The 27,158-nt window shown below is 40.7% G+C and overlaps 2 protein-coding genes across 5 annotated transcripts; both read right to left on the reverse strand.

The window, feature by feature from the left end:
* Positions 1-54: 54 nt before the first annotated feature.
* Positions 55-7,169, reverse strand: kel (Kell metallo-endopeptidase (Kell blood group)). Of its 2 annotated transcripts, none has more exons than XM_051406031.1 (18): positions 7,011-7,169; positions 5,053-5,353; positions 4,666-4,965; positions 4,405-4,526; positions 3,419-3,577; positions 3,235-3,306; positions 2,930-3,118; positions 2,684-2,844; positions 2,480-2,597; positions 2,273-2,368; positions 2,082-2,180; positions 1,917-1,991; positions 1,693-1,799; positions 1,521-1,610; positions 1,040-1,107; positions 724-884; positions 555-644; positions 55-474 (listed from the first exon to the last, which is right to left on the reverse strand). In XM_051406031.1, exons 1-18 carry the CDS (start codon positions 7,035-7,037, stop codon positions 328-330), a joined length of 2,382 nt encoding a protein of 793 aa, XP_051261991.1. In that variant the 5' UTR covers positions 7,038-7,169; the 3' UTR covers positions 55-327. The 2 variants fall into 2 exon arrangements, with proteins under 2 accessions (XP_051261991.1, XP_051261990.1); XM_051406030.1 differs by having other exon boundaries at positions 2,082-2,198.
* Positions 7,170-7,826: 657 nt separating this feature from the next.
* On the reverse strand, positions 7,827-23,498 carry zyx (zyxin). 3 transcript variants are annotated; one of them, XM_051406054.1, is made up of 10 exons: positions 23,207-23,498; positions 15,425-15,660; positions 14,191-14,456; positions 13,591-13,686; positions 12,163-12,786; positions 11,774-11,918; positions 11,148-11,317; positions 10,620-10,798; positions 10,076-10,196; positions 7,827-9,984 (listed from the first exon to the last, which is right to left on the reverse strand). In XM_051406054.1, the coding sequence occupies exons 2-10, from the start codon at positions 15,645-15,647 to the stop codon at positions 9,871-9,873; spliced, it is 1,938 nt and encodes a 645-aa protein (XP_051262014.1). In that variant the 5' UTR covers positions 15,648-15,660; positions 23,207-23,498; the 3' UTR covers positions 7,827-9,870. The 3 variants fall into 3 exon arrangements, with proteins under 3 accessions (XP_051262014.1, XP_051262016.1, XP_051262015.1); XM_051406056.1 differs by having other exon boundaries at positions 11,774-11,915; positions 23,207-23,496; XM_051406055.1 differs by lacking the exon at positions 23,207-23,498 and adding an exon at positions 22,628-22,976.
* Positions 23,499-27,158: the final 3,660 nt, after the last annotated feature.

Here is a 27,158-nt window from a genome sequence, read left to right on the forward strand (position 1 = left end):
TTAATCTAATTGGTTTTACCATTGCAGTATATAAAGTAAAACATTAAGAGAAAATAGTTTTTCAAACGTTTATTTTATTTACATCTTAACAGCTTGCGCAATCTATGGAAATTCAAGCATCTAAAACACTAAGTACCAACACAAAAAAATGTCTGTACATACTGTCGGTACTCTCAAAATAAATACCTGTTGTCTTTATTCTAACAACAGTTTGCCAGCATCCACGGTGCGCTTAATTTCTGCAGCACCGAGTAGGTAATTTGCCAGACAATCCATAATAATCAGTAACTCCAAAAACAAAACCTGCTGGCTTCTAGTTGAGCGTACTCAGCAAGTTTGTAATAAATGCTGCTGGGTTTTATTGGGGCACTGTAGGCTCGTAGGGCACAGGTCAGATTTGGCACAAATGACTGTAATCAGGAAGGAGGGCTCCAAGGGCATGAACTCACGGTATGGGTCGGAGTCACAGTTAACCTGGAAAAGATACATTAAAAGAAATGGGATCAGTATTTGAGAGTAAAGGGAGATAACGTCTAACAATAGAAGCACAGTACCTGAGAAAAAGATGTGAGAAACAGACGAGTGTGTGACAGTCCTGAGAGGGAAGTGTCACTCGGATGGTTCTTTAGACTCTGATGATAAGCCTGAGGAAAAAAAGATGTGGATATATGAGCTTAATGTTTTCTTACACACAGAGGCTAAAGCCTGAAGATGGCTGCTCACCTGCAATGCTATCTGCAGTGCAGAATACTGCACCCAGACCTCCTGCTGCTGCGCTGCTGAGAGAGAAAACACTCCACCCCGGCCTGCTTTTTCTGTCACAGTGAGGTAGTGAGTCCACACACATTCCCCCACAACATGCACCGTCTCACTCTGAGAAAAAACTGCACCACAACAGAGAGATTAGTATGACGTTGCAGTCTGTAAGTGGAGTGTAGAGAAGGCAGGGTTGACGTCGTAAAAACAGTATATTGTTGAAGTAATTAACTGTGTATGTAACCTAAACATGTACTGTTAGACAAATGTGAACTTCTCTTACTGTCGGGCAGGATCAGGTGGAGGATATCTTTGGCGATAGGGAAACCTATTACACCATAATTCAATGCCCTGTTAAAAAATACAAAAGTACAACAAACAGGGATGTGATGAGACGTTCAATTTCCTCACAGTTGTTTTAACAAAATGAGATTGAAGACAGATTATAAATGAAAAAGATTTTCTCAGACAAAAACCTACGAAGTAAATGTTTTTTCATATTTTCGAATTAAAGAATCCTTTTTAATTTCTGAGGTAGGGAATAAACAATAAAAACAATGCAGATTTCATTTTGTGAAAGGAAACTGATGTCTTTACCTCTTGATACCACAATTTATTTTCATCTCACTGATTGTAATCTTCATGTTTGTATATCGTGATTTAACTGACGATATATCTTTACATTCCTTAAAACAAATTGTATATTATAACGTTTAATCAAAAGTCCCTATTGATATTGATTTTGAAATTAGTGTATACTTTACCTTGGATAGGTAGGATGGAAGAGAGGAGGGACAAACATTCCCATGGGAAAGAGGAGCTCATTACCCAGGATTAATGGTGTGACAGACAGACTGAAAGAAAATGAGAAAATGTTAAATACGTGTTTAAAACATTCATATTTCTCAACTTAAAGAAATAGAGGCAGACACTTACATATCAGCAGCCTCAGTACGCTCAGTCAAGAGTTTACTGCGTCTCTTTTGCCACAAGGACAGTAGCTGGACGTAGTTGGAGAAGAAGCTATTTGTGCTGACTGTCACCTGGAATCATACAGGTTGTAGAGTCAGAGGTGTGTTAGTCAGCAGAGTTAACTGTGGTTAATGAAGAAGATACAATCTTCATACACCTGTTAGAGCCGTTACAGGTCTGTTATGTACCTTGGAAAAAAGCAGGTCGAGCTCAGCATCACTCAAGATCTTTGTAGTCCAAAGTCTTGGAATTAAAGACTCAACCTGGAGAAAGAGGACAGGCCTTTGATATTAAAAATACTAACAAAATGCAGTTTAAAAAAGATGAGTACAATAAATTGCTTCACATGTTACCTTTTTCATGACAGACTGGAGAGACTTCTGATCTGTCCACTTTAGTTCATGTAATTTGGACTTGAAGGAGGAAAATATATTTTGAATAATCTCCTCTGCCTGTTGAACAATAAAAATCTTAAATACACTTCATAAAATTAGCCTTATAAATTAAACAGTTATTGTCATAAATCCCCATGATGACTACCTACCTCTCTGTGCGCTGTCCTTTCACTGAGAAGGTTTCTAAGAACTGAGTCAAATCCTCTCTCAGTCTCTAACACACACTGTTTCCAGCGAGGGGCTACCTGGTGAAGAGGCCCATAATGAAGATGTGACTCAACAAACCAGCTCGTAGGTGACATCGCTTTTAAAAAACAGTATAGAAGGTAGGTGTAAGAAAGTTGGTGTTGACTCACCCCGTCACTGTTACCCAGAGTCACAGACAGATTCCCTGCAGTTTCAGAAAATCTTGAGTCTAGGGCAGGCATCAGGGTGTGCAGCAGATTGAGGACCATGTAAGTATGAAGGGGGGCGCTGAGTGGAATCAAACGTGGCAGCACAAGGTCAAAAAAGAAAAAAAGTCTATATTATGGTGGGTTGTTTTGTGTCACTTACAGTACCTGGTTCTCAGATCATGCTTGTACAGCCATTTGCCAATGATGTGGGACATTTGCACAATGTAGGGCAAGTTATGCAGAAGAACATCATCATCCTCACTGAGGGGCAGTGGATGGAATACAGCCTGCAGACATCCCAACCAATCAATGGCAGGCGCCTGGCTCTGTTGGCATAAAGAAAAGGGACGATTACAGCGGATAGAGACACAGTATGTGTGCGTATAGCGACACATCTTCATCCTCCAGTACCTGTAGCTCTTTGATGGTCATGCGCTGATAGAGCTGGCCTTTTGACAGTCTATACTGCAGAGGGGTAGCAGCCACGGCGAGCTCAGAGGACAGAGAGATGAACGTGCCCACGTGGATCATGCTGCGGCTGGGCAGGGCCCCCAACAGTGCCAGGTACCTCTGACATGATGCCAAGAAAGGACGTAGCGTCTGGATGAAAAGAGACAGGAGAACGATAAAGGAATGCATTAGTGGGATGGATGAATATTGTTGTATTCATTAAAAGATATTTCTTCAATCAATAGGGGTCTGGCTAAGACATTAACCTGAGTTTTAGCTTTAGACTTTTGTGTCTTGCTGTCCCATTCAATTGGGATCAACAGATCTGGCTGATCAATCTGTTGACAAAGAGGAGACTGGAGTTAAAGCAATAGCATAAAGCCTACTTTGGGTATGGCAGTGTTCCCACCAGCATGTTAGGACTTACAAATTATCCTAATGGATACTGGCCTGTATGTATCTTTTGGTTGTCCCGCGGGCAATTTCATTTGGGTCTCTGCCCACATAGAGGTTGAAGAATGGAAAGGTGGCGTAGTCTCTCATTAGCAGGCTCAGGGTGGAGTTGAAATCGGTCTGATTCCACTGGCCTGATACTGCCCAGCCTCCTAGCTGCATAAACAAAAAGTGATTATCATAAATAAGAGAGTGGGACACAGATATTAAAATAAATACTTTTGTCAAACAGGAAAAACTCAACTAAATTGTTATGACATTATTATTTGTAATTGTAGCACATTCTTTGGACCAATCAGTCTAATTTAAATGAGACTAAGAGATGTGAGACTGTGCTCTGAGCTAAATGCTAATGGTAAGACATGCTAAAATGCAGATCATACCTTCTTAACATAATCAAAATGTTAGCTTTGCACATTTAGGAACTTTTTACAGGGTTCTCGTTTTAAAACAAATCAACACTTAACATCACAAAGTCAGCTGGAGACGAACATTTCAACTCTTTTAGCATTGGCATTAAAGACAGTGGGTATATTATTTATATCATGTTCACAATCTCAGTTTAGTACGTCAGCATGCAATATTTGTTAATATCAATAAATGCAAAGTAGAGCTGAGGCTGATGGGAATGTCATTAGTTTTGCAGCAAGTGTAAACCTGCAGGCATTTTGTCATAAACCAAAGAAACAGAACCATAAATGTCAACTTCATGGTGGCGCCCGGGGAAAAGTCATAGGATCACCAAAGTCATGAGGCTTCATGCTGCTAGCATGGCTAAAAATCCTGCTCTTTTAACAGTAGGATATTGCATAATTTCTTTGTGCCTTGCACGCCTGAGATGCTGTGTATAATGGACAATTAATTCCACCTAACTAATAAAGAGCGGAGATAAAGGAAGATTGCATTTGACAATCAGGCCCACATTTTATATGAATTTTATCATTTCTTTTTATCTTCTTTTTTTCATTTTCTTCATCTCTCACTTTCTGGATGAGTTCAAGGAAGGGCTCTGCTCCAGCGGTCTCTAAGGATTTGATGTCCAAACAGGAATGATAGAATCCTTTGGCCTTCTGCACTGCTGTACTACCCGGTCTGGTGCTTGATTCTGAAAGACAGATCAAGAAAGAACACAATTCAGACAATACATTGATATGATGTACTCTCTTATACAGAAATATGTTTGGATAAAGCACTACAATGCAGAGTGGTGTACATAAGAAGACATTGTAATTTCAGACTCCTACCCAAAAGCTCCTTGAGATACTGCAGCAGCACAGTTTTTCTGTCCAGTATTTTGTCCTTTTTCAGCCCTTGGTCTTCTCTCTCTTTACTTTGTGCTCTCCTCTTCGGCCAAACAACCGTTTCCTTCTGGTTCTGTGGATGTCCGGAGATACCCTGACCTCTCTGTCTGCCCCCACTGTCTGGTGAAAGTCTGTCAGATCCACATGTGAACAAGAAGTAATCACAGGGCTGCGTGAAGGGATCATCAGACATGGACAGGCGGTCCGAGGCCCACTGACAGGCTGGGGAGAGACATGGAGTTTCTACAGGAAGAAGAGAGGAGAGTTAGACAAAATTCTGAATTTCTTGTGTCATGTTGTTGCGTCATTGTATTTTTCTGGTGGCCTTACCTGTGCCGGGCCGGTTATTGCTCTTATTCTGAAGATTGTGATGCATGTAATAAATGAGTCCCAGAATGGCAGCACATAAGGAGAACCCCAGAAGGAGGAGAAGCAGCCTTTGATGGTTTTTCCACCCTGGCTTTGCTCGATGCTGGTGCTCGGGGTTAAGCTCTGACAGCTCAGGCTGGAACTGGGTTAGTTGATGGGTAGTGGAAGGATCTTGGGTGGGGAGTGGCAGCTGAAACAGAGGTGGAGGCTGAAGCTGCCTCTCAGGTTCTGGCTGTGACGATGGTTGGACTGATAGCTGAGTCTGGAAGGGAACAAGTGAAGCAGGAATGTAACTGGGTCAACCAAAATAACATAAATGTAGAAATATACATCATTTGATGGATGGGCAGTCACACAAGCCCAGTGCAGATGTTAGAATAATGTAGCCCACTGTTTTCAACTTTTATTGTAATCTATAGTAATCCTCATCTATGTCTAAGGGCAGTTTAACCCAGTGGTTACCAACCTTTTTCCTTAAAGGACCCCTTTTCTATCATTGAGTAAACTGATGACCAATAGTGACATATTTTATGGATATTTCATATTATATTCAATTAATAATAATAACAGTATAGAATCAATTATAAATGTACAATTAACACGCAATGGAATAACAGCAGGAAGTTTGTGTAAAACAACAATTTGGGTGAATTTTGAGCAGATTATTTCCTGTGAATATTGCATCATCATTTTAGGGGAACTTTTTATACAATCCTCTGTATTATGTTTAAAATATATATATACTTTACATACATATATATAATAGGCTTCTTTTTTGACAAATTCAATGTTTTCTTCTTAATGATTTAGGATGAGGCAGTTTAGGCTCTGAATATAGCTGGTGTTCAGATCTTTAAAGATTAAATAATCTCAAATTATATTTTAACTAAAAACAATATCATTTAGTTTTCTTTACAGAAATAAATTAAATGCATGAAATTTTAAGTTCTCATACCCCTTAAAATGGAGAAGGCCTTGCCACCCCGTGTCAATTTTTGGCAACCCCTAGGGGGTGTCCCGACCCCCTGGTTGGGAACCACTGGTTTAAACAGACAGTGATGTCTCCCTCTCAGGGGGTTTCATTTTAATAAACATGTCCAGAAGTTTAAAAAAAAGCAAAGATTTGAAAAAAGCCAGAAAAATTAAGCAACATTTTGTGGGGTTTTATTGTCTTATCAGTCATCTGTTGACACTTTAGAGTCCAGATCCCCAGGTTGGGAGCCACTGATATATTTACTCAATAGTGATGAAATGTACATTCACATAAATCAGCTGTGTCATCATTACTGATTGATAAGCCACATAAAAAGATCTGTTGTAGCGCTGGGCACATGAGCTTTAACAGAGATCCTGGTACCCCAGAACCCACTGATCACCCACCTCCCCCCAACACACAAGTTCTTAACGTTACATCGAAGCTTGAGTAATTTCAACTGCTATGCACAAGAGGCCTCTCAATATTTCCTCGAACCACTTGGGAATTTCCGTTCTCACTACTTTCATTGGGAATTTCCGATGTCGCTACACTCAGCAACAAACACCACTGGCTTGTAAGATCCCACTACTCAGAAACTAAACTTTACCATCAGACATTATCAAGAGCAGCTACATGATATGAAACATTACAAAGTGGATGTTCGTGTATTTTAACTTTTAATCAGAGAAACCTAATTATATACTTAGATATATCAACTGATATATACTTTACTATTCAGGTATGACTTTACAGTTCAGTAGCATCATACAGCATATTATTATCTATGTACAGTATGTTTTCTGTCTTACTCTTAAAAATGTACAAAGTTACTTAATATGCTGATAAAAACTTTTCTGGCTCTGCTCCAGTTTCATGCAACTAAAACAATCACACAAGCAACATCGAACATAGTAAACTCTGCGTTATTTTGGAAAAGTCCTACCTCAAGCTCTCTTGGAGATTCACTCATTCTTAGTGTATAGACGTCTTACTCTGTTTCTCCAGTGTGTTGCATCCTCTATCTTTTACATTCGATGTTTCACATGTGCTCCCTCCTCCTGCTGCCCCCCCCTTGTCAAACAGCTGTCGTCCCAGCTCTCTATCTCTTTTCATCACTCACGTCTCTCCTCATCTGACTCTCTGATAAAAACAACTCAGCCGGTTACGTCTTACTTTCCTGTCCAGAACACAGATAATCAAGCAAAGACTATGGTTCTACTCTGGGACATGCATGTGGATGTCTTGTGGACTCAGGAGAAACTCAAGATGGAGAGTCTAACTTGTGTTTAGACTACCCCTCCTGTCTGCAGTGTCAGAGGCCTGAGAACAGGGGGGTTGGGACTGGTAAGTTAAGGCCAACAAATTGCTTTTGCTTATACATTGTTACATTGCATTGAATGAGGGCAAGCACCTTCTGGAGAGTAAACACTCTCTCTTAGATGCACACGCACACATGTCGTCATTATCAGCGCAACACATGGCTGTTAACAACTGATAGAGCCTTTTGGCGTCCTGTAACAGTGTAGCACATCATTGAGAGTGTGGGAGGATACACGTTTCATGGATGTCACACAGGGGCCGGCCAGAGAGAGAATATGGTGGCAAAAACAAATATGACAAACTCCTAATTGTGTATAACTTTACAGCTACATGACTTACTTTACGACTTCTTACACTTGTCTACACTATTTCATGTATTTGTAGGTGTCCAGAGCTATAAAATCGTACAGCTGACAGATGAGAAATCCAGACAAAAACATTTGGTACTTTGCATTTTATTTATTTATTTGTTTGTTTATCTTTTAATACAGCCAAAGGGGTAGGGGTGGGGCTAAATAATGTTTTTAAACATATACACATTCACACATATCAAACAGGAATTTATAAAAAAAAAAGTTATATGAAAAGACAAGGCATCCGCATGTAATACAATAGGACATAACACAACAAAACGCCAGATAAATGCAACTGTGAAGGCATCATCATACGTTTAATATCACATAGTGATGACAAAGGCAGGGCCACAAAGGTGGAGTAGTTGGTGCAAACAAAAGACATAATACTAGAAGAAATGCCGCCACCACCAACACAGTTAGCATGCAATGCTGAATAACTATTGCCATGTTAAGTCGTTCTGGTGTCATACTGCACCAGGCTCAATGCAAGCACAAGTAACAACTGTTTTCTTATTGTGGAATGAGTTCTTGTGGCTGCAAACCAGGCTCAATTCAAAAGGAACAATGGTAGAATACAATAGTGGAGAAGGCACATCTCCAGGTTAAAAATGAAACCTAATATTTGTAAGCATTTGTCAATCAAATGAAATACAGTACAGAAAGATAGGAATAAAATAGTATATAACAGACATGAACAGGCTTAAGTACAAAAGATGAAAAATGGAAAGAATAGTGGTATTTAATGTAACAATAGAATGGATCAAGACCAAAAAACTGGGCTTAAACACAAAAAAAGGAGATAAAAAACATGAATGTCCAAACATTGAATCCAATGCAACTGTTTTATTAAGCATAATCTTGCCAACAGCTTCGAAATATTTGGTCACTATGTTTATCTTACAGTTACCTAAAGCTCAAAGCTAATGCCTCTACCAATTTAATATCCTGCTGTAAGGACAAGTCATTTAGTACTGGTACACATATAACCTTAATACTTAGTAAAAAAAAAAAAAAGGTCCATAAATTATGTTATTTGAAGCAAGAGATTCCAAGAAAATGCATATCAAAAACTACTATTTCTAGATGGCATCTACTTAAAAAACTAACTAAATTGATCATGTGCGGGCTTTAGAGTCAAAGTGACACTAAAAGGATATTTTATTTCACTATGGAACTGTGCAACGATCACATATTAGGTCCTGTTTTCAGCCATGCTGCTGACATTTATAACCACATAGTTTTCTAAATTATGAGATCCCTGGAATGGAATCTGTGCTTGGCAAATCTGTGCTCGTCTGTTTGTTCAAAATTTGTGCATCCAAAAAAACATGCATCTAAAAATACGCTGTTAAATCAGCACTAAACTATTTTTGAGAAGAAAATGGCAGATTTTTGTTCTAATCTTGCCCTTATACAGTATGTACGATCAAATAAGAGAGCGCAACAAGACATAATACAACGCATGCCTGTAAATCGTCTAATTCACATCACAAAAAACTAAGAGCGACATTCACTGTTTTAAATCTTTTTTTGCAGTCAACGTTTAGCCCTAGATGATTTTAAAATGCTATCAGAGTAGATTGGCTGATATGAAGCACTTTCTAGGCTGGAAAGCTTCATTAACCATGCTTACAGGCACAATTACTGCAACAAGTGTTAAAGATAGTGGTAAAATCTGCTGAATGGAAATATCCCAGAACATGGTGCTACTAACATTATTGAGGAGAAACGAAGAAAGGCAACTTTATTTTCATCACACTGCTCTTTTGACAAAACTGTTCTTGTGCAAGTTATGCTGGAAATTTTAGCGTAAACAGAGAATTGGCACAAAAAATACGCTCTAGTACACAAAGAAGGTTAGATGAGAAATTGGAGATTGGGAATAAAAAGATGAGGGGCGTTATTCCAATGCAGTACATTACTTCTGCACTGAAGTGAACAGAGACGAGGGAATACTACACTATCTGCATGCAAACATACCTTTTCACACATTCACACTCACACCTGCGCACATATACTGAATAAAGCCCTGTTTCAAAGGCAAAAACGGCAGCTGACTGAATCCTGTGCTTCTTTTTTTTTTTTGATTTGGTTCATAGTTAATCTGAGTGACGCTGCTTCAGCCAATCAGTGCGCGGCTTGCTTGGCTCGCTGGGTGTGGCACTTCATACACAGGATCCTACCATCCAATGGATAGCAGCCATTTTCATCCGCTTCTATGGAGAGAGGGCGAGCGCAATCCTACAAAACAAATACATTTATTAGCATTTTGTTACTACTAAAGTTTATTGAATACACAACGTGATGTATAAAATGTGTTTAAATGTCTCACCTCACAACGGTAACACTTAAGGTGGAAGTTCTTGTCGAGAGCCACCACTCTGACTGTCTCCTCGCTGCCCGCGGCTGGAACAATGGGTTCATTACAGCTCACACAGAGAGGAGAGAAACGCCTGGAATAGCGGGGTGGAAAGCTGACTGTTAGTCAACAGCCTTCAGTCAAATTCTCACACATTAACACCAAATGAACCAAATCCAACTGTAGTGAGGATTAATCAACTTTGTCAGATGAGATTATTTCATCTACAATTTAGCATGCTGTGTAAACTTTTTATCAGCAGGACACGGAGACATGAGTTTCAGTCATTAGTCCGAATCAAGTGAGTAAGAAGGGTTGCTGCTTTTGTCCTCCACAGCTCTTATCAGTAATCCTGACAAACACTACTAAAATTGATTTGTCCTCAAAACACCTGCTAATGCTTTCTTGTGCTGACAAATGATATAGGTAAAAATCAGAAGAATTACTGGTGAAGACATAAATAGATACGTAATATTTCCTTCGGTTAATCACTGAGGAATCAACAGCCACTAGCTACCTGTGGTAATCCTGGACACAGTAGGGATTGTTGTTGTCATCAGTGATAAAGGGTGCCCCCTCAAGTGTGCAAGAGCAGGTGCTGCAGCGGAAACAGTGGGCGTGGAAACATTGGCCCACCGCCTTCAGCACACGGTCTGTGATCTTCTCCCCACACCGGGAACACACAGCCAGGGAACTCTGAGGAGGAGCAGGAGGAAAATAAGATGTAACTGAGACGGAGGTATTATTAATAAGCTGAAAACACACAGGTGGGCGGTATATTCACTGTGTCAACATGGTTTAGTACTTTCTACACACTTCAGGTATGCATTGAACATTTCGTACTAATGGTGTTTACTCATAAGTATGTAGAATGAAGTGTGCACTGTGTACATTACAACATATAGGAGGACAAATCTAAGTGGAACTGACCCTCACTTTTTACTACAAACACACGAAACACATATAATTGCCAAAATGTGAATTTACATTGTTACATTCAAAGTTGAAATAATAAAAGATAGACAATCTGTGTGTGTCTACTCACCATATAGCAGTCCTCACACTGAGGTGATCCGTCCCTGTCATAGAACTGCATGCCCTGCAGGGGGCGATGGCAACTCATGCAACAGAAACAGTTGGAGTGGAAGAGTTTATCCATGGCCCTCACTGCTGGCTGGGTACGGGACAGAGCCTCACCACACTTCCCACAGACCTCTGAAATGGGAAGGGAGAGAGAAAGAAAGAAAGAGGGTTGAAAAGAGAGTAAGATATACAAACAAGATTGTTCACAAATACAACCATCTGTCTACTCAGCTCTGCTTGTGTTTATTACAGTGTTGTTCCCTAATTCACTTGTATAATTTCATGGATTTGTTCAGTTGTACAGTCTTTTTGCAACATCAAGTTCCATACAACACACACAGCTTAGGTAGGTCTATTTATTAGCAAACAGCAGATAAGGAGGAAAGGACTCAAACCACTGGAGAGATAAATAAAAGCATACATTTTAAATTTTTCAAGCAGCCAGAAAACCTCTCAACAGTTTATTTTTCTTATTTCCAGGGTGGTGTATTAAAATTTCTGTAACATTACAAACCATTTTGATAAAAAAATTACTAGAACCCACCATGAATATTAAGGCCACTACTCTGTGTCTGTGTGTCTATGTACCTGTAGGAGGGGAGGTGATGACAGGTGCGTGTGTGTCCATGTCTTTAATGAAGTCCTTGGTCATTCTCTCCAGCTCCTCTACTTCTCTCATGTTCAGGGGAACACCTCCACCCGGGATAGGAACTGGGCCAGGGGGTGAGGGCTGCTTGTAAACACACCACACACAAAGCCATTAGTACATATGTATACATTATTTACAACATCTCTTATAGAGCATTTTGTTATTTACGATTGAGCAGTTTACCTTTGAAAACACTTAGTACATGTCCAGAAATGCATAGTTCTGATGTGTTGACTATAATCTAAATTATTTGTACTTCCTGTGCTTTTCTACTGTATATACAATTCAAAGAGTGTCTCTAAGTAACTAAAATAAAGCTGGAGCATACCGTTGATGCAGAGGGACCTCTCATTGGTTGGCTAAAAGAGGGGCGGGAAGATGCCATCGCCTTGGGTTGAGGAGGAGGCACAGCAGCAGGAGGGTTTTGGTTAGCATTCACCTGACTGGCAAAGGGAGAACTCTTTATGTGATTAGAGGCTGGTGCAGACGCCATATTGTTTGGTGGGGTAGGAGGTGCAGGGGGAGCTGCGGGAGGTGGAGGAAAAGAGCTGGTGGCGGAGAGGGCTGGAGGGAAAGAGCTGGTGGCTGCGGGAGGTGGAGGGAAAGAGCTAGTGGCAGAGGGAGGGGAAGGTTTGGGAGCAACACTGATTGGGGCGGTGTTTTGGTTCAGGTTTTGGTTCAGTTTTTGTGCCAAAGAGGCTGATGACGTTGTCGGTCTCCCTCCGAAACCAGACTTGGGAGCTACAGCCGGGGCCTTAGCAAAAGAGTTTGGTGCAGAGTTGCTGTGGTTGGCTTGTCGGTTCGTTCTGGCTTTGAGTTCTTCTGCCCAGGGTGCTGGAGGCGGGCGGTCTCCCATCTCGGGGGGTGGCAGGAAGGAAAGAGCTGGTTTCGGAGCAGTCGGGGGAGGAGCTGCGGGCTTGGGTGCTGGTACTGATGGAAATTGGCTTGGTAACTGTGAATAAAACGACATCCACAATAAAACAATGTAATTACAGATTCTTTTACCTCAAAACGCAGCACAGAGAAAAAGGGGAATTCAACGTGAGGCTATTTTATGCAAGCATTCAGTTTGTCCAGCAACATAAAACTTCCATTTATCATAAACTATAATTTAACAGAGGGAAGTTAATATCTACGGGATAACCTTGCACACTAAAATGCTGCATGCAGGCACTTTTATTATATTGAATGAGGTACTTTGATTAAAGTAAACATTGGAAACGCTCCACGGTTTGAGCTTATCAGAAGTGCTTCGTCTTTCTGACATTTATTTTGTAGTTTTGAGCCAACGTTATTCTGCCCTGATCCAGCACCTCCCAGTTGGATAAAAACACTCTCCATTTATGGCCCTCTCACTGGGTCTCTGGCAGCACACTTTGGCTTCATCACACTGTCATGCTCTCCACTCAATTCTATGTCTCTCTCTCTCTCTCTCTCTGAATCACCAGCTACCTCACTTTATTTTTCTCTTTCAGTCTGATGTGCTGTATGTGCAGTTTAGTTATCACTGAGCGCTCAACCTAAACAGACGAAGAGAGACTAATGAAACAAACCTGGAATCTCTCCATAATATTTCCACTGACCTACACTACCTTGCTATTTTTTCTTTTCTTCCCTCTGTGCTGTGTGACTCACTCTTTTTCTACAGTGAGGTTCCTGTGAGTCAATGCCTGCTGTCATTTCCCCTCTCATCTCATTTGTCTATCTGTATCCAATGTCTGTTACAGCGTGTGCCCCATCCCTCCATGCATTGTACCTTAGGGTTGAAAGGTCCCCTGGTCTCCATCTCAGACAGCAAGTCAGTTAGAGAGTCAAGCTGTTTATCGAAGCTTGTCTGCTTCTCTATCAGTCTCTGGCAGAGGATGCAGAAGAAGGAAAGAGTCACCTAAAGTACACTTATTAACACAAATAAAGTGATCACAATGAAGCAAATGTGGATGAGATGTGGGTTTAATTTTGTACTTTTTAACAATGGCTAAACCCAACACTGATGTCTTTGTAGCCTGACAATTTAAACCAGTTGCAATTAATGCATTCCTACAGTAAACATCTTTACAATAAACCTTCCGTTGCGTGTCTATTTCAGTGACATAAATGGGCAATAATCCTGTTAGAAGCATGAAGCTGGGTGATTTACCCCAGACTAATGCTAATATAATTTGTGGGAAAATCTCAAAAGACAGTATTTCCTGCCAACACTCCATGGACTCACTATGGTCCCACAACAATGTCCTCCAGTGTCCCACCTGATTATCAAATTATACTGAAACGCAGTTACATGCAGTGAAAGGAAGAGGCATGCAGACAGGCGAAGCTACTTCAGCCTATTTTGGTGAAGTTTTCCATCGTGACTCACCTGTGGGTTCCCAGCAGCAGTGAGGATACTGGTACCGGAGGCAGGGAGAGGTGGAGGGGGTGGGGGAGGAGGGGGACAAGGGGAGGTGGGTGAACAGGCACTCTCCTCAGGGGGAGCTGGGAGGGGCAGGTCATCGGCCACTGGAGGTGGAGCGGGGAAGGCGGGGGGGGGGGGGGCGTCGGAGGCTGTGGGTATGGTTTGGCATTCGGGGGGAGGGGCTGGCAACTCATCATCCAGTGGAGGAGGAGGAGGAGGGGGTGGGAAGTCTGACAGAAATGAGGAGGGTTGATTGGTTAAAAGCTGTGACAAAATGGTTTGTTGTTTGTATTAATCATCCAATCCAATTTTCTTTGCATCATTTATCATATATACTAAGCGCTTTAACATCATAAGTTTACAGGAAAAAACCAAACAAATAGGACAATAAAAATAAAATAAAATACTGGGGAGGATTTGGCCAGTTTGAGAGCTTGTACCACTGATGGCTTCTTATTTTTATACGTGTACTGTCAAAGGTTATAGCCAAGTCCTGCCCGGTAGATGCGGGAATCCTGTGTTTTCCTGCATTAAAAGGTGTCCTGTGGAGTTTTCTTGTAAACAAAGAAAATGTTTCACTTCAGTGTCTCTTACCAAAATGCACTGTGTGTATCCCTGAGGTCTAACAAACAGGTTGAATGCTTTTATCTCCCTCAACATTTGGAAATTACATCCATGTTTGTTTGCACACAGTCTTCTTGTTCACAGCCTGTGCAGGTGCATTGCTGTGCCTCTCCCCGCGTACACTGTCGATCCAAACAGTGAAACCAGTGGCCTGTGCATGTGTGTCCTCATGCATGTCAAAAACTCCACAGGTTACCTTTAATTTGCCAAGGCTGTCTGTGTCTCATGATTTAGATCAGCTCAGACATCTTAAAATTCATACTAGTGGTATAATTATGCAGAACTCTAAAAGCAAAAGTATGAGACTCTGCAAAAGTATAAGATAGTAACAATCTCGACATTTGCCTAAAATGTCCAAAAGGCAGGAATTACAGTACATTAATGTAATGTCTCAGAGACAATGCATTAAAACAACACTACCACACAATTGATTCTATTATACACTCAACTGTGAAGCTCTGCATGCTGTAGCATAAAAAACAGCAGGGGTAGGAAAGGGGAGGGCTGCTGACTGAGTGGATTAACAAGCTAGTAACAGAAATGGCTCACAAAATAGCATAAACAATGCAAATACCATCACACGCTGAAGTGGGCGGTGGAGGCAGATCTCCCACTCGGCCAATCACACCTGTGCCTATTGGTGTTGGTGATGGAGCTGAGGGAGGTGTCAGACTTTTGGGCCGTGGTGGTGCCACAGAGGCAAACTTCTTTGGCTGGTTGTAGAAGGACGGGGTGGTGACTTTTAAGTTCAGAGAGGATGTCACCATGAAGGGCTTGCTGCTGCTGGAGTCCTCCATCTTGTGTATTTATCTAAGGATGAACGCAAGAGACAGTCAGACACTAAACAATAACAGAGCAATATTATTTTTTATGATAAAAAGGTATGAAAACGGGTTGCAGTGAAGTACAAACATCTCTGAATCAGGAGTTTCACTCTAACACCCCACATAATGAAACCGACATTAATCAGCTGACTAAAAGCAAAGGGCTTGCATTCCTTGGCAGTGTAGGCCTGTCGGGTCTCTGCCGGAGAATTAGTGGTGATGACACATCAACAAAACATTTGGCCAGTCACAATTCCAAACTACATACTAATTGTAACCAGACTGTGAGTATGTAGAGCCTTTACACTGAAAAAGGGACAAAATGAACTACGCTCAGAGACACAAACTAAATTTGCTTGACGTTTGACCTTCAGTGCACTGCAAAATTGGAAACGGAAGAGCTAATTAGAAATGAAAAACGGTGTGGGAACAACTCACAAAATGAAAAACAAGAGTAATAAATCTTTGGGAGGACATTTTTCTTTCGCTCTGCTAAGTTTCCAACTTTAGAACTGGAAATAGCTTCGTAAAGTAGCAGCCTAATTGATTCAATCTGTGCATATTGTTTTGCATTTCCTGTTGGTACAAAACACTTTTTTTTACATTAACTGCTAAAACAGTACACTATGCAGATTGGTACCTATTGTATACTTTATAACTGGGACACAGCTGTCTTGACCCCTAAAGTCTTAGAAAAACTAATTAAAATGGAGGTTTATTGTGGCTTGCAGTGTCTCTTCAAATGTAGTTTGGACTTGGACTATTTCTGGGTTTAGTGAAATAGCAGTAAAAAAAAATAAAAATAAAAATATCCAGCAGGCATTTTGCAAATCCAGTGTTACTCTTTAATCACAAACACTCTGGCAAATGGTCTACAGTGGAATGAGAGAAAAGTGTGTGAACATCTCCTCAGGCCATGTATACAGCATATACATAGCAGCACTCCCAGATGCCAGAGAGAATTTACAATATTTAACACATGGCTGTTTACAGTGACATAAAACACATGTGATGGTAAGTTTTGTAAGAGGGACACCTGTTTGAAGCGGGGGGGGCGACAGCAACTATCATAACATTTTCATGTGAGGTGTGTCAAAAAGAGGGTGAGCTCAAATATTTACCTCACACATGTTGGTGGTTAAACAAATGTTGATGTTACTTCAGTGTCTCTTTTGAGATTCCTTGCAGAGACTGAACACATTTCCCTGAAGGCCACCGGCCCCCGAACATGACCTTTAGTCAAAAGCGCGGTTGTTCTTACTGACCCCCTCCACCAAACACACACAAACATACATTCACGCACACATCTGTACACACACACTGGCTCACACTCTGTTGTTATTGAACAAACTATTCTACCCCGAAGCTGTGAAATAGTTTCATAATCCAATAATAATAATAATAATAATAATAATAATAATAATAATAATAATAATGATTGCCAATGCACAGTGTGCCAATGATTAACACCTCAATATTTGGACTATGTATTTTGGACTATATATTTTGGAATTATGCAGCCTATGTTACAGGTTGTAAAAGATAAATGTCTCGACACGTAACCTTTAACAGTCGCAGGTGGTAAAAATTAGACAGATAACCTTTTTGCATTGAACAAACAATACGTAATTACCATCTCTCTGTTGTGTGGCATTTATCCTCAACATCTTAATGAAGGTTACACAGCTTTGATGCCTCCATAAAAATGCCAACGTTACTATAAAGAAGAGTGTGGGACTATTTTCCTAGTTATTTATAGTTCAAAAGTAAATGTCCATTTGCTCTAATAAAGCTACACCAGTCCTTCCTTAAAGTCTGCAACCAGTCAGACTCTGAAACTGTTGAAGTAAAACATTGATTACGGTTGTATTAATGTACCTTGGCAGAGCTTTCTTGAGTTAGCCCTAATATTTCTTTCAAAGTATAGAGGTTTATGTGCATGGAAATAAACATTCTAGTATGTTAATAATGTAGCAACAGTTTCCTTTTAATAATAAGATCGATGATAAAGTCGCTAAGAGAGAAAATTACATAAATATTTTCCCCAAAATATAAAAAATTTCAAATATTGAAATAACTGAAGTTATTATAGTGTCTTCTGCTCCTTTTGTTTTACATTAAGGCTTCTTAAGTGACTCATGCTTGTTAAATTTACTCTATCTTACTCTTCTATTACTGGAACTCACTGTATCTAAAGTTGTTATACGCACATAATACTGAGTAGTTGTCAACTAGATCTCCAAAAGCCACAGAAAACTTTGTTTGCACTGTGGGTTAAAACGTAGAGACCATCGGTGGTTTTCACCATTCAGATATAATTTGCAGAGTTTGCATTTGAGAAAACGTTTCCAGGAAGAGAACAACTCTGACACGGCCTTGAAAAATGATTATGTAGACTGGGCCCAGCTAAGGGTGAAAGCTAAACTAACCAGGAGAAGTTGAAGTATCTCATCCTCATTCCACATACACAAGTTCTGACTTGATGCTCATGACATAACTCTCTCACTCTCTCTTCTCTGTGAATGCAGTGCAAACATTTTCTTCTGCTTTTTGGGTCAACTTCCTTTAAATTAAGATTTACTGATGCTGAACACTTTTAATCATTTTCTGTATGTCCACGGCCACGATGTCCTTTATGCATGCGGAGGTGTTTCATTGTGTCATTAGAAAGTCTAAGATGTCCCATTATGAATCACTGCTATATTGGCTACACACCACTTTAACAATACAGGGACATAATTAATCATTTGTCATAATATACTGTTTTGTTGTGTTATCAGAGTTATCATTAGCTCCATGTGTGTACAGTGTGTATGTTTTATCATGTCATTAGGCAAGACAGTATATTTTTCGTAGGTTTTAGACAAATACCAATAAATAAAGTTATAGCTTTCCAATATGACTAGACAAAAGTTTTAGTAGATGAATAATTCCTCATGAATTATTTGACTACAACAGCATTACTGATTGATAATAGTGATCAGCTATGGCCACCAGAAGACAACTCCCTCTCAAATGTCAAAGTCTTTTAAAAGTGAAGTTATGAAAAAAAAAAATTAAAATCAACCCACAGAATCTTAAGTTTCACTCGACTATCCCAAGTAAATAATTCAGAGAAGTGCTGAAAGAATTGATGAGGGGAGATGGCGAGGCTCTAATGGAGATGCAAACTGTTCTGGTTGCCAACTTTCTGCAGGCACACAGGAAAAAAATCTGTGCAGCAGTCTGCACCAGGTGTTTTTGAGTCTCTTGGAAAATAGCTGGCTACTCATTAAACTAGTATCAAGACCTACTTCACGTTGAACAGAGTGGATACTTAATGCAAAAACAGACTGACTGGTTACGGTCAAGATAAAGCTCTTGGATTCATCGTAAAATGAACATCAACAGTGCTCGAAACAGAACACTTGGATCTATGATAGCTTTCTAAAAAAGAGCTCTCGACAAGGATAGGTACAGACTGTGATTTAATCGTTTCATTACAGTACTTAAGCTGCCCCTGTTTCTCAGAGACAATGTGCAATAGTCCTCTCAATTATTCAACAGTGATGATAAGTTGTGGTCAGGTTCCATCTGTTCGTTCATACGGTCCTGAGGGATTTAATACCATGACATCAGCTCCACACTCAGCTTCAGACATCCTACGGCAAATCTATCTTGAAACCTGATCCTTGAGATGAGAGAGACCCTCGGCTGAGGAACATATTTGGCACTACAACTCGATGACATCACCTTTTTTTGCTTTTTCAGTTTCCCTCCAGTCAGCCTCTCTTTTTTTTCATGCATCTTTGCTGCTTTTCTCTTTGTCATTTATATTTACTCCCTAAATGAGGATCGAGTGCTTGTATTAAGTCCGACTCCCTCTCTCGATCTGATGTATAGACTTGTGTTCTGTGGCGGCCCGCAACCATTTTTATCTCTTTTATTCTTTCCTCAACCTCATCATTCATCTCTCACCCACCACTTGAACTGAATGACATCACTGCCTGCATTTAATCATTTCTACTTTACAGCTTTGGTGGAGGATGGCATTGTGTAGCCTTTAGGTAGGCCCCCAGAATAAATTACATACTGTACTCTGTAGCTTTTGAACTTTGTCTTTGTATAAACTCCACACAGCTGAACCCGCTTTTACAGGCTATAAAAAATGGTTCTCAACCCTGTTTTGGGTACCACAGCCCAGTTGGTTTTCATTCCATGTTATCAGGGGTGGATTCACACATGGAACAAAGAGTGAATATAATCAGCCTAACTACCATGAAGGATATACACTAGCAGGGCTGTGGCACAACATGGTTGGAGAATCGCTGTCCTAGAAAACAGAGACTTGACTCAGCAGTTCAAGTCCCATATGGACTATTAAACCGTGCAAACAAACAAAATTAAAGCTAAGCTCTTTTTGTGCCACACTTTGTATTATCTTTGTGTTTTGAACCCCCTCTTTCCTCTGATGCAGTAGCTGTTGAGGAGGACTTTACCACACTCTTCAAAGTGTCAAACTGTTAAACTCAGCTGTGGTTCATTACTTTGTGGTTTAAGAGGAACTAAATTGAGTTTATATACTGTACTACTGCTTTTTAAAAAGGTCATATGGAAGCGTTTTAGTGTGGTGCCTAATCAAAAAACAAAAACCATCTACTTATTATGCGAGTACAGTATTTCTTTACATAGTAGTACCACTATGCCTACATACATTCAGTAAAAAACATGTCCCTGTTTTAAAGGTCCAGTGTGTAATATTTTGGAGGATCTATTGGCAGAAATGGAATATAATATTCATAGGTATGTTTTCATTAGTGTATAATCACCTGAAATGTTTTTCATTACCTTAGAAGGAGCTGTTTTTATCTACAGGGAGATATTGAACCAACCATGTTTTTACAGTAGCTAACAGACAACCACGTTAGTTTCCTACACGCTTGGAAGGGGAGGGTGAGGCGAGTTGGTTGCAATCTAAAACTACACTGCTAGATGCCACAAAATCCTACACACTGGTCCTTTAAAAACAACACTGGAAGGTGGTAACGGTCCCAAATCTGATCACAGCTTTACTCACTAAATATCTATACTTGGCAATACAAACAATAATAAAAAAAACAATAAAGAAATTAACAAAAAGTTTCACATTTATAAAGACAGTTTACTTAGAGAGAACCTGAATTTCTGAAAGTACCAAACTTCTTCCATGTCTGGTCAGTCATTGTATCAGTGACTAGTGTGTTGTTGATGAAACTCTCTATTGTTCTGATGTTAATAGCACACCCAGTTTCTGGGAAAGCGTGTCTAGGCCGGGGGTCACTAATGCGCAGACAAACAACCCTTTTGAGTCCAATCTTACAGGTCACTGGATATGCATTGAGCACCAGTGTTACACTCCCTCTCAGACTACTGTTAGCTGACTGATTAAACAGGCAGCATTTCAAAACTGGTAATAACATCAGCCAGTGGGCTCTGTGTCAAGCTCTCGCCCAAACAACCTTATCTGCACTGACATACAGTAGAATGATGTAGGACAAACAACAGTCACAAGACAGCAAGAGACAAATTCAAGGAGCTAGACATGTGGTGATGTGGGGGCAATGGGATGCCCGAAAATAGCTTGAGAGTGTCTCGACTCATGGAGGCTAGAATTAAGGACGATTCCTTGTCAGCCCGGTCATACAGCCGTTCATAGATTATCTTCATTCACAGATTTTCAGTTCCCTCATCAATTTAATGAGGCGTCAGTGACCATAATCCCAGTCTTTTTCAAACAGAAGAACCACACTTACCTCAGGCTAACCCCGAGAAAGAGCCTGCTTGCTTTTTTATGTTAATACAGCTTACTGTGGCCTCGGGTTGAGGCTCCCCTCCTATCTGGCTGATGAAAAGGCAAATCACATAGGCAAGGCACAAACACTGATAATCACAGGACTTCTCAAAATTGTAGAAATTCTGTGCTAAGATGATATGGTACAATGCTGATGTGTTCTTCAAACATCCCTCTGCTGTTGTGGCAGATCTCTTGCTCTCTCAGACCCAACAAGGTAACTGGGTATGTAAGCCATTCAATTGTACAAATGTTTGGAAGAGGCATTCATGTAACCCTCGTCAGGATGGGCACAGCAGAACAATGAAACGTAGCACCTGATAACAGATTTCTATTTACTTGGCACTATCAATAAGTTAAACATACTGTAGCCTGGTGCTCCACCCACCTTGGCCCCCCATTGATTAGATAGGGTTAGTCTACTGTTAGCCAGTGATTTGACATCAATGGGTGTAAAAACATCATATATTTAGACAGATATTGCGATATGATTCACAATCAGTGTGTGAATTGCCATTTTTTTGCATCACAAATTAAATTTCCATTGAAATAACTATTAAAATCATGATGGGTATGTACTAAAAAACATGTTTTCTTAAATCTGGAGAGCAGGATTTGTAGGCCAGAGCATCTCTGCAGCACTACAGTACTTCATTATAATGCTGGTTTGTCACATATTTTACATTTACCCCCCCCCCAACCCCAAAAAAAGACTGCAGCTTCAGCTATTTGCATGTTGCACTTGGCCACATGAATTGTGCAACCCTACACACAAACACTACAAACGATGGCAGACACAGCTAGAGATAATTACACAGAACCTTTCGTAACTGATCAGCAGCACAAACACAGGAGAATGAAGGTTTTCTAGCCAATAAACTCGTTTTGTAGCTCGGTGGCTAAGAGACATCACATCAGGTTAAATGGTAACATTAGCTCGTGTTAATCAGGTATTGTTACAGCTCGGACGTTTTAATCCACGGACGCTTTGAATGACAGCTGCCACTCACCTGCCACCTTCTGTGACAAACGTTACCCCCCCCCCCCCAATCAATCAATCAATCAATCAATCATCGGTAACGTTAGCTACTACTACCAGTTTGTTTCGGGGCAGAAACACCGCCCCATTTTTTTTCTTTCTTACCTCATGTGGCAAAAAAAAGACGGCTCCTCCTGTGCTGTCATCAATTTTAATATTTTTTCCTACTCTCTGAAGTCCAAAAAAAACCCAAAACGGCTTCACTGCTAGCTAACTAGCTAGCTATCTTTGTCAACTTTTTTTTTTCTCTGTGAGTGTGTGTGTGTCTGTGTAGCTGGACTTCCTGTTAGAGCTTCCGCATAGCACGCTCCTTATCGTCGGTGCCCATCAGCTGTGTGTAGCAGCCCGTGGTGCGTTCAGGGCCGAGAGATTTGTTCCTATTCACTAAACCGACCACTCGGCTGAGGGGGGGGGGACACCAGCCCAACGAGAGGTATCTTTCACCCACAGTCATGCGATGTATGACAGATCACACTAGTTCCCATAAGATGTCATTTCCTGAGGTGATAACTGCAGCCTTAAATGACTAATCGGTGAATTCCGTCATTATACTTACAGCCTATATAAAAAAGACTTTACCTTATTAGGTAACCTGCTGTATCAGTCTGCCCCCTCCACCCCTTCCAACAATGTAAAAAAACATGCCAACTATTAATCTGATTCACAGCAAATACAGTTACTTACCCTGTTAATACAGCTGCAGTGTGGATCTTTTCCTTGCCCCTCTTTGCTTTTTGTTCTTCTATTTTTCTCTTGGTCCAAGCTGAGTAAGAGTTTGACTGTAATGGTAACTTCTCTTTCTCTCTTCCCCTCTCCAGCTATTAGACCCTCCCCCTGTGCTTTTCAGTCTGGAAAAGGAATGACACCATCCTTCCAAACAAGTTCTTTCTCGTTTGACTTTGGCCCAGGACTTGTGTATTACTATGTAAACAGCACCTCTCTACCTCTCTACCTCTCTCTCTCTCTCTCTCTTTCTCTCTCTCTCTCTCTCTCTTTCTCTCTCTTCATAAACTGTCCAGTCAGACCCCTCCTCCTCCTCCTCCTCCTCCTCCTCCTCCCTTGCTCCCCTTTCTCTCTGGATTCTTGCAGCATTCTTCAGTCAATGACATCAACCCTGTTGCCTCTCCTTGTAAGGTCAGACCGAGGGAATGAGGGAGCAAGAGGGAGGGAGAGATAATGGGGCTAGAAGCTTGATTAGATACAGACACTAAAAGTGGTCAGAGGTTTAAACACAAGGAGGCATAACGGCTGAAGAAAGTATGTTCAACCAGGGCCCGGCTGTGGAATAGGTTGGCTATTTTAGCTTCTATTTACTGACAGGAAAATAAATAAGACTGTTTTTTAAAGCCTTTCTTTCTTTCACTTGCCCAAACAGGCAAAGCTGAGGATCAGATTGTAAAGGCATTATTATGTTGGTTGCCAAGTGCACTGCCACATCGTTATTTGCTTTGCACTAAGGCTGTAAACATGCGAAAGGCTTAGACTACGTCTCTGTACACCATTAGTACCCGTGATTATAGAGTGTAAACGCATTTTTATGTCTTTTTCACAAGTCTTGCTGTTGTTTCTTCGTAACAATAAGGATGTGATCGAACTGGTGTTAAATGACACCTCCCACCCTTCACATCAGCAGCTTCTATGGCTTAATATCCTTGTATGTCTCACCCACACACACTCACTCATACCCTTGCAACTCACTTTATCTTATCACACTTTCAGGTGTCGTCATTGCTCACACAAAGCAGGAAATATCTCATAGCATTTGTATTGTGGAGTCCCTTTGACATACAGTTTAATATTCAATTTATTTCTGATATTTTATAGATAGATAGATAGATAGATAGATAGATAGATAGATAGATAGATAGATAGATAGATAGATAGATAGATAGACAGATAGATAGATAGATAGATAGATAGATAGATAGATAGATAGATAGATAACTTACACAACCAGTGTCCAAGAGTGGATATTGTGTGCATAAACCTGAGTTTCACCCTGTTTCTAACTACACTTTATGTACAAGTAAACAGCTGGACAGATGTTGAGATTTCACTGACCCCCAGAATTTTATGACATCACCTGGGTTTGTGGGAAATTGTCCATTATTTTAACCAAACATGATTTATAAATGGAGACAATAAACGTCAGATCAGTCGTTAAAATAATCATTAGTTTGCATATTTGCAGTCCTATCTGTGTCTGTTTCTAGATCATCCTGAAAGAAAGGAAACAGCATTGGACAACTGCAGCTCTACTGACACTACTTTTTTTTTTAAATGTCCTGTCTTGGCTATAGGCTGAATTTGACACTAAATAACCTTTTTAAAATGGATGTGACTCATGGCTACTAACTCACAGATCACGATATGACACAGACACAGTCGCAGTCTCATTTAATTCAGGTTGTGAAACCTCAGGCCAGGTTCTCCAAACATCTGCAGTAACTGTTGTGTAACCTGTTGCTGTCTGATTCATGTCTGTGAACTACAGGGAGTGGTCATCAGGGTCTTTGATAGCCCATTGTCCCGTAAGGAATGTTTCCAGTCTCTCCCCACTTCCACTGGGACAAAAATGTGTCAGATTTCCACTCAGAGATTTCCACAGCAACTCCGGTGCTGTGCTGAGGGAAGAAAATAAAAAAGCACACCCCATCCTGGCTGCCGGCTCTCAGGCAGGTGACATGCGAGAGAAAAAAGGTCAAAGTCTGTGTGCCGTTCCAGATTTCAGCCAGTTCCCGAGCATGCTTTCTGTCAGAGCCGTGGGTGGAGAAGGGGAAGGAAGCTGAAACGACACATATGTAATGCTCTTCTTCCCCTTTTTCTGCCAGCTGCAAACACAGAGTGGTGCCATGGTGATGGAAGTGTGGAAAGTTTGGTTCAGGCAGGGGAGAAGGCAGCTGAGGGGTCCAGTCAGTCTGGAGGTAAGACAAAAAAAAAAAAGAAAAACAGGAGGCCGTCAGAATCAGAGCCAGACAGCCTGGAATGCAGCCAAACCTTGGAATGAGCAGTTCCTCTCCCCCTCCCTCTCTAAAGTGCCATATTTCTCTCTCCCTCTTTCATGCTAAATTTTTCTTCACCACTTTTTCTCCCCCAATCCCTCCATTTCTCAGTCTGCCCTCCGTACTCTGCACTTTTATTTCCCTTCCCATCTTTCTTTCCGCTCCACACTCTCCACCTCCCACTGCTCATGTGAGTCAGTACCTGCTCATAATACCGAGTTAATACCCTGATCTTGGATCATTTCCGATCTATAAAGAGTCTCTCTCTCTCTCTCTCTCTCTCTCTCTCTCTCTCTCTCTCTCTCCCTCTCTCTCCTTCTCTCTCTGGATGCACTCATTTTCTCAACAAAGGAAAAATGGGAAGCCATTTGAATGCAAGGTAAATGTTTTTAATTGCTCACACCCAAAGAAATGTATTTTAAATGCATAGAACACAATCATGACAAAGCAGACTGTATAAAGCAAATGATCTGAGCTGTTAGAAATTATAACTTTGTATTACTTTCCACTTTTCCTCTGTTGATATTTTTTGCATGCACACATTTTTGTGTGAGTAAATGTTGTGCTTCGATAACAAAATACACCACACAAAACAAACACACACTGCACCAGGCCCTTCCCACCCCAGTCCCCCCATTTTTTGTAGGTGGTTATTTTTTTTTAGGAATTCCTCCACTGATATGGGTAACATGGTATCCAAATAACACTGAACACAGAGAGGCTCGGTTAGGAACACAGGCAAAGAGAGTGTGACTCTTTGCTGAGGACACCAGGACTATAGATTACATATATATATATATATAACCTTTAAGAAGGTAATATATCCCTGTCTAAGACTATATGTGATCTTATCGAGGTTAACATAGCTGGTTCCTTCAGAAAACCATTTAGCTGTAGAGACAGGGGAGTCAGACTTCTATGCACATAAAGCTATAAAACGTTCTTTGATATTCTTTTAGATATAACCGATATTGGCAAAATTCCCTAATAAACAAAGGTCTGTGTTCATTAATTTTTGTCAGTGTGTTACAGATATACCAGGAAATGTGAACTTTAATACACATCCATGTATAGTGCGAGAAAGAGCTGTTCAAAGTTCCACCTCTAAAACACATCTCTGGTATTTTAGGTTGATTTTGGGCTGTGAGATAAAGCTGATGAAGGAAACTGTTATGTACCCCATATAGTATAAACGTGTAGACCGCAGTGGAGGTGCAAGGGACATCGAACAAAAACAAAGCAAAAACCATTTAGCCATCAAGCAGAAATTCCAGGCGTACTTTGGAGAGGAGGAAAACGTGCATACTTGTAACAGAACATGGTCTCTTCACTCAGCACCCGGAGGAAAAATCTCTCTGCTGCCAAACTGGATTCTATTCAAAGCCAGTGTGAGACTGCAGTGCCCCAGTTCGCCCACCAGGTGTCAGACTGATACACATTACTGTGGTATGCACAGCCAGACTCAAATACCTCGAGGGAAGAAGATTCCCCCAGAATCTCTGACAGCAAGTGAATCCACATCAGCTGAAGATGTGGTAAAAGACAGCAGGGTGTGTAAAGTGGAAACTCATTAATACTGACACGACTCTAAAAGAGGCTGTTAAGGAGAATGGGCACATGAAAAGTAAGCTGGA

This window comes from Dicentrarchus labrax, unplaced genomic scaffold, assembly GCF_905237075.1.
Source record: "Dicentrarchus labrax unplaced genomic scaffold, dlabrax2021, whole genome shotgun sequence".
Lineage (NCBI taxonomy): Eukaryota > Metazoa > Chordata > Actinopteri > Moronidae > Dicentrarchus > Dicentrarchus labrax.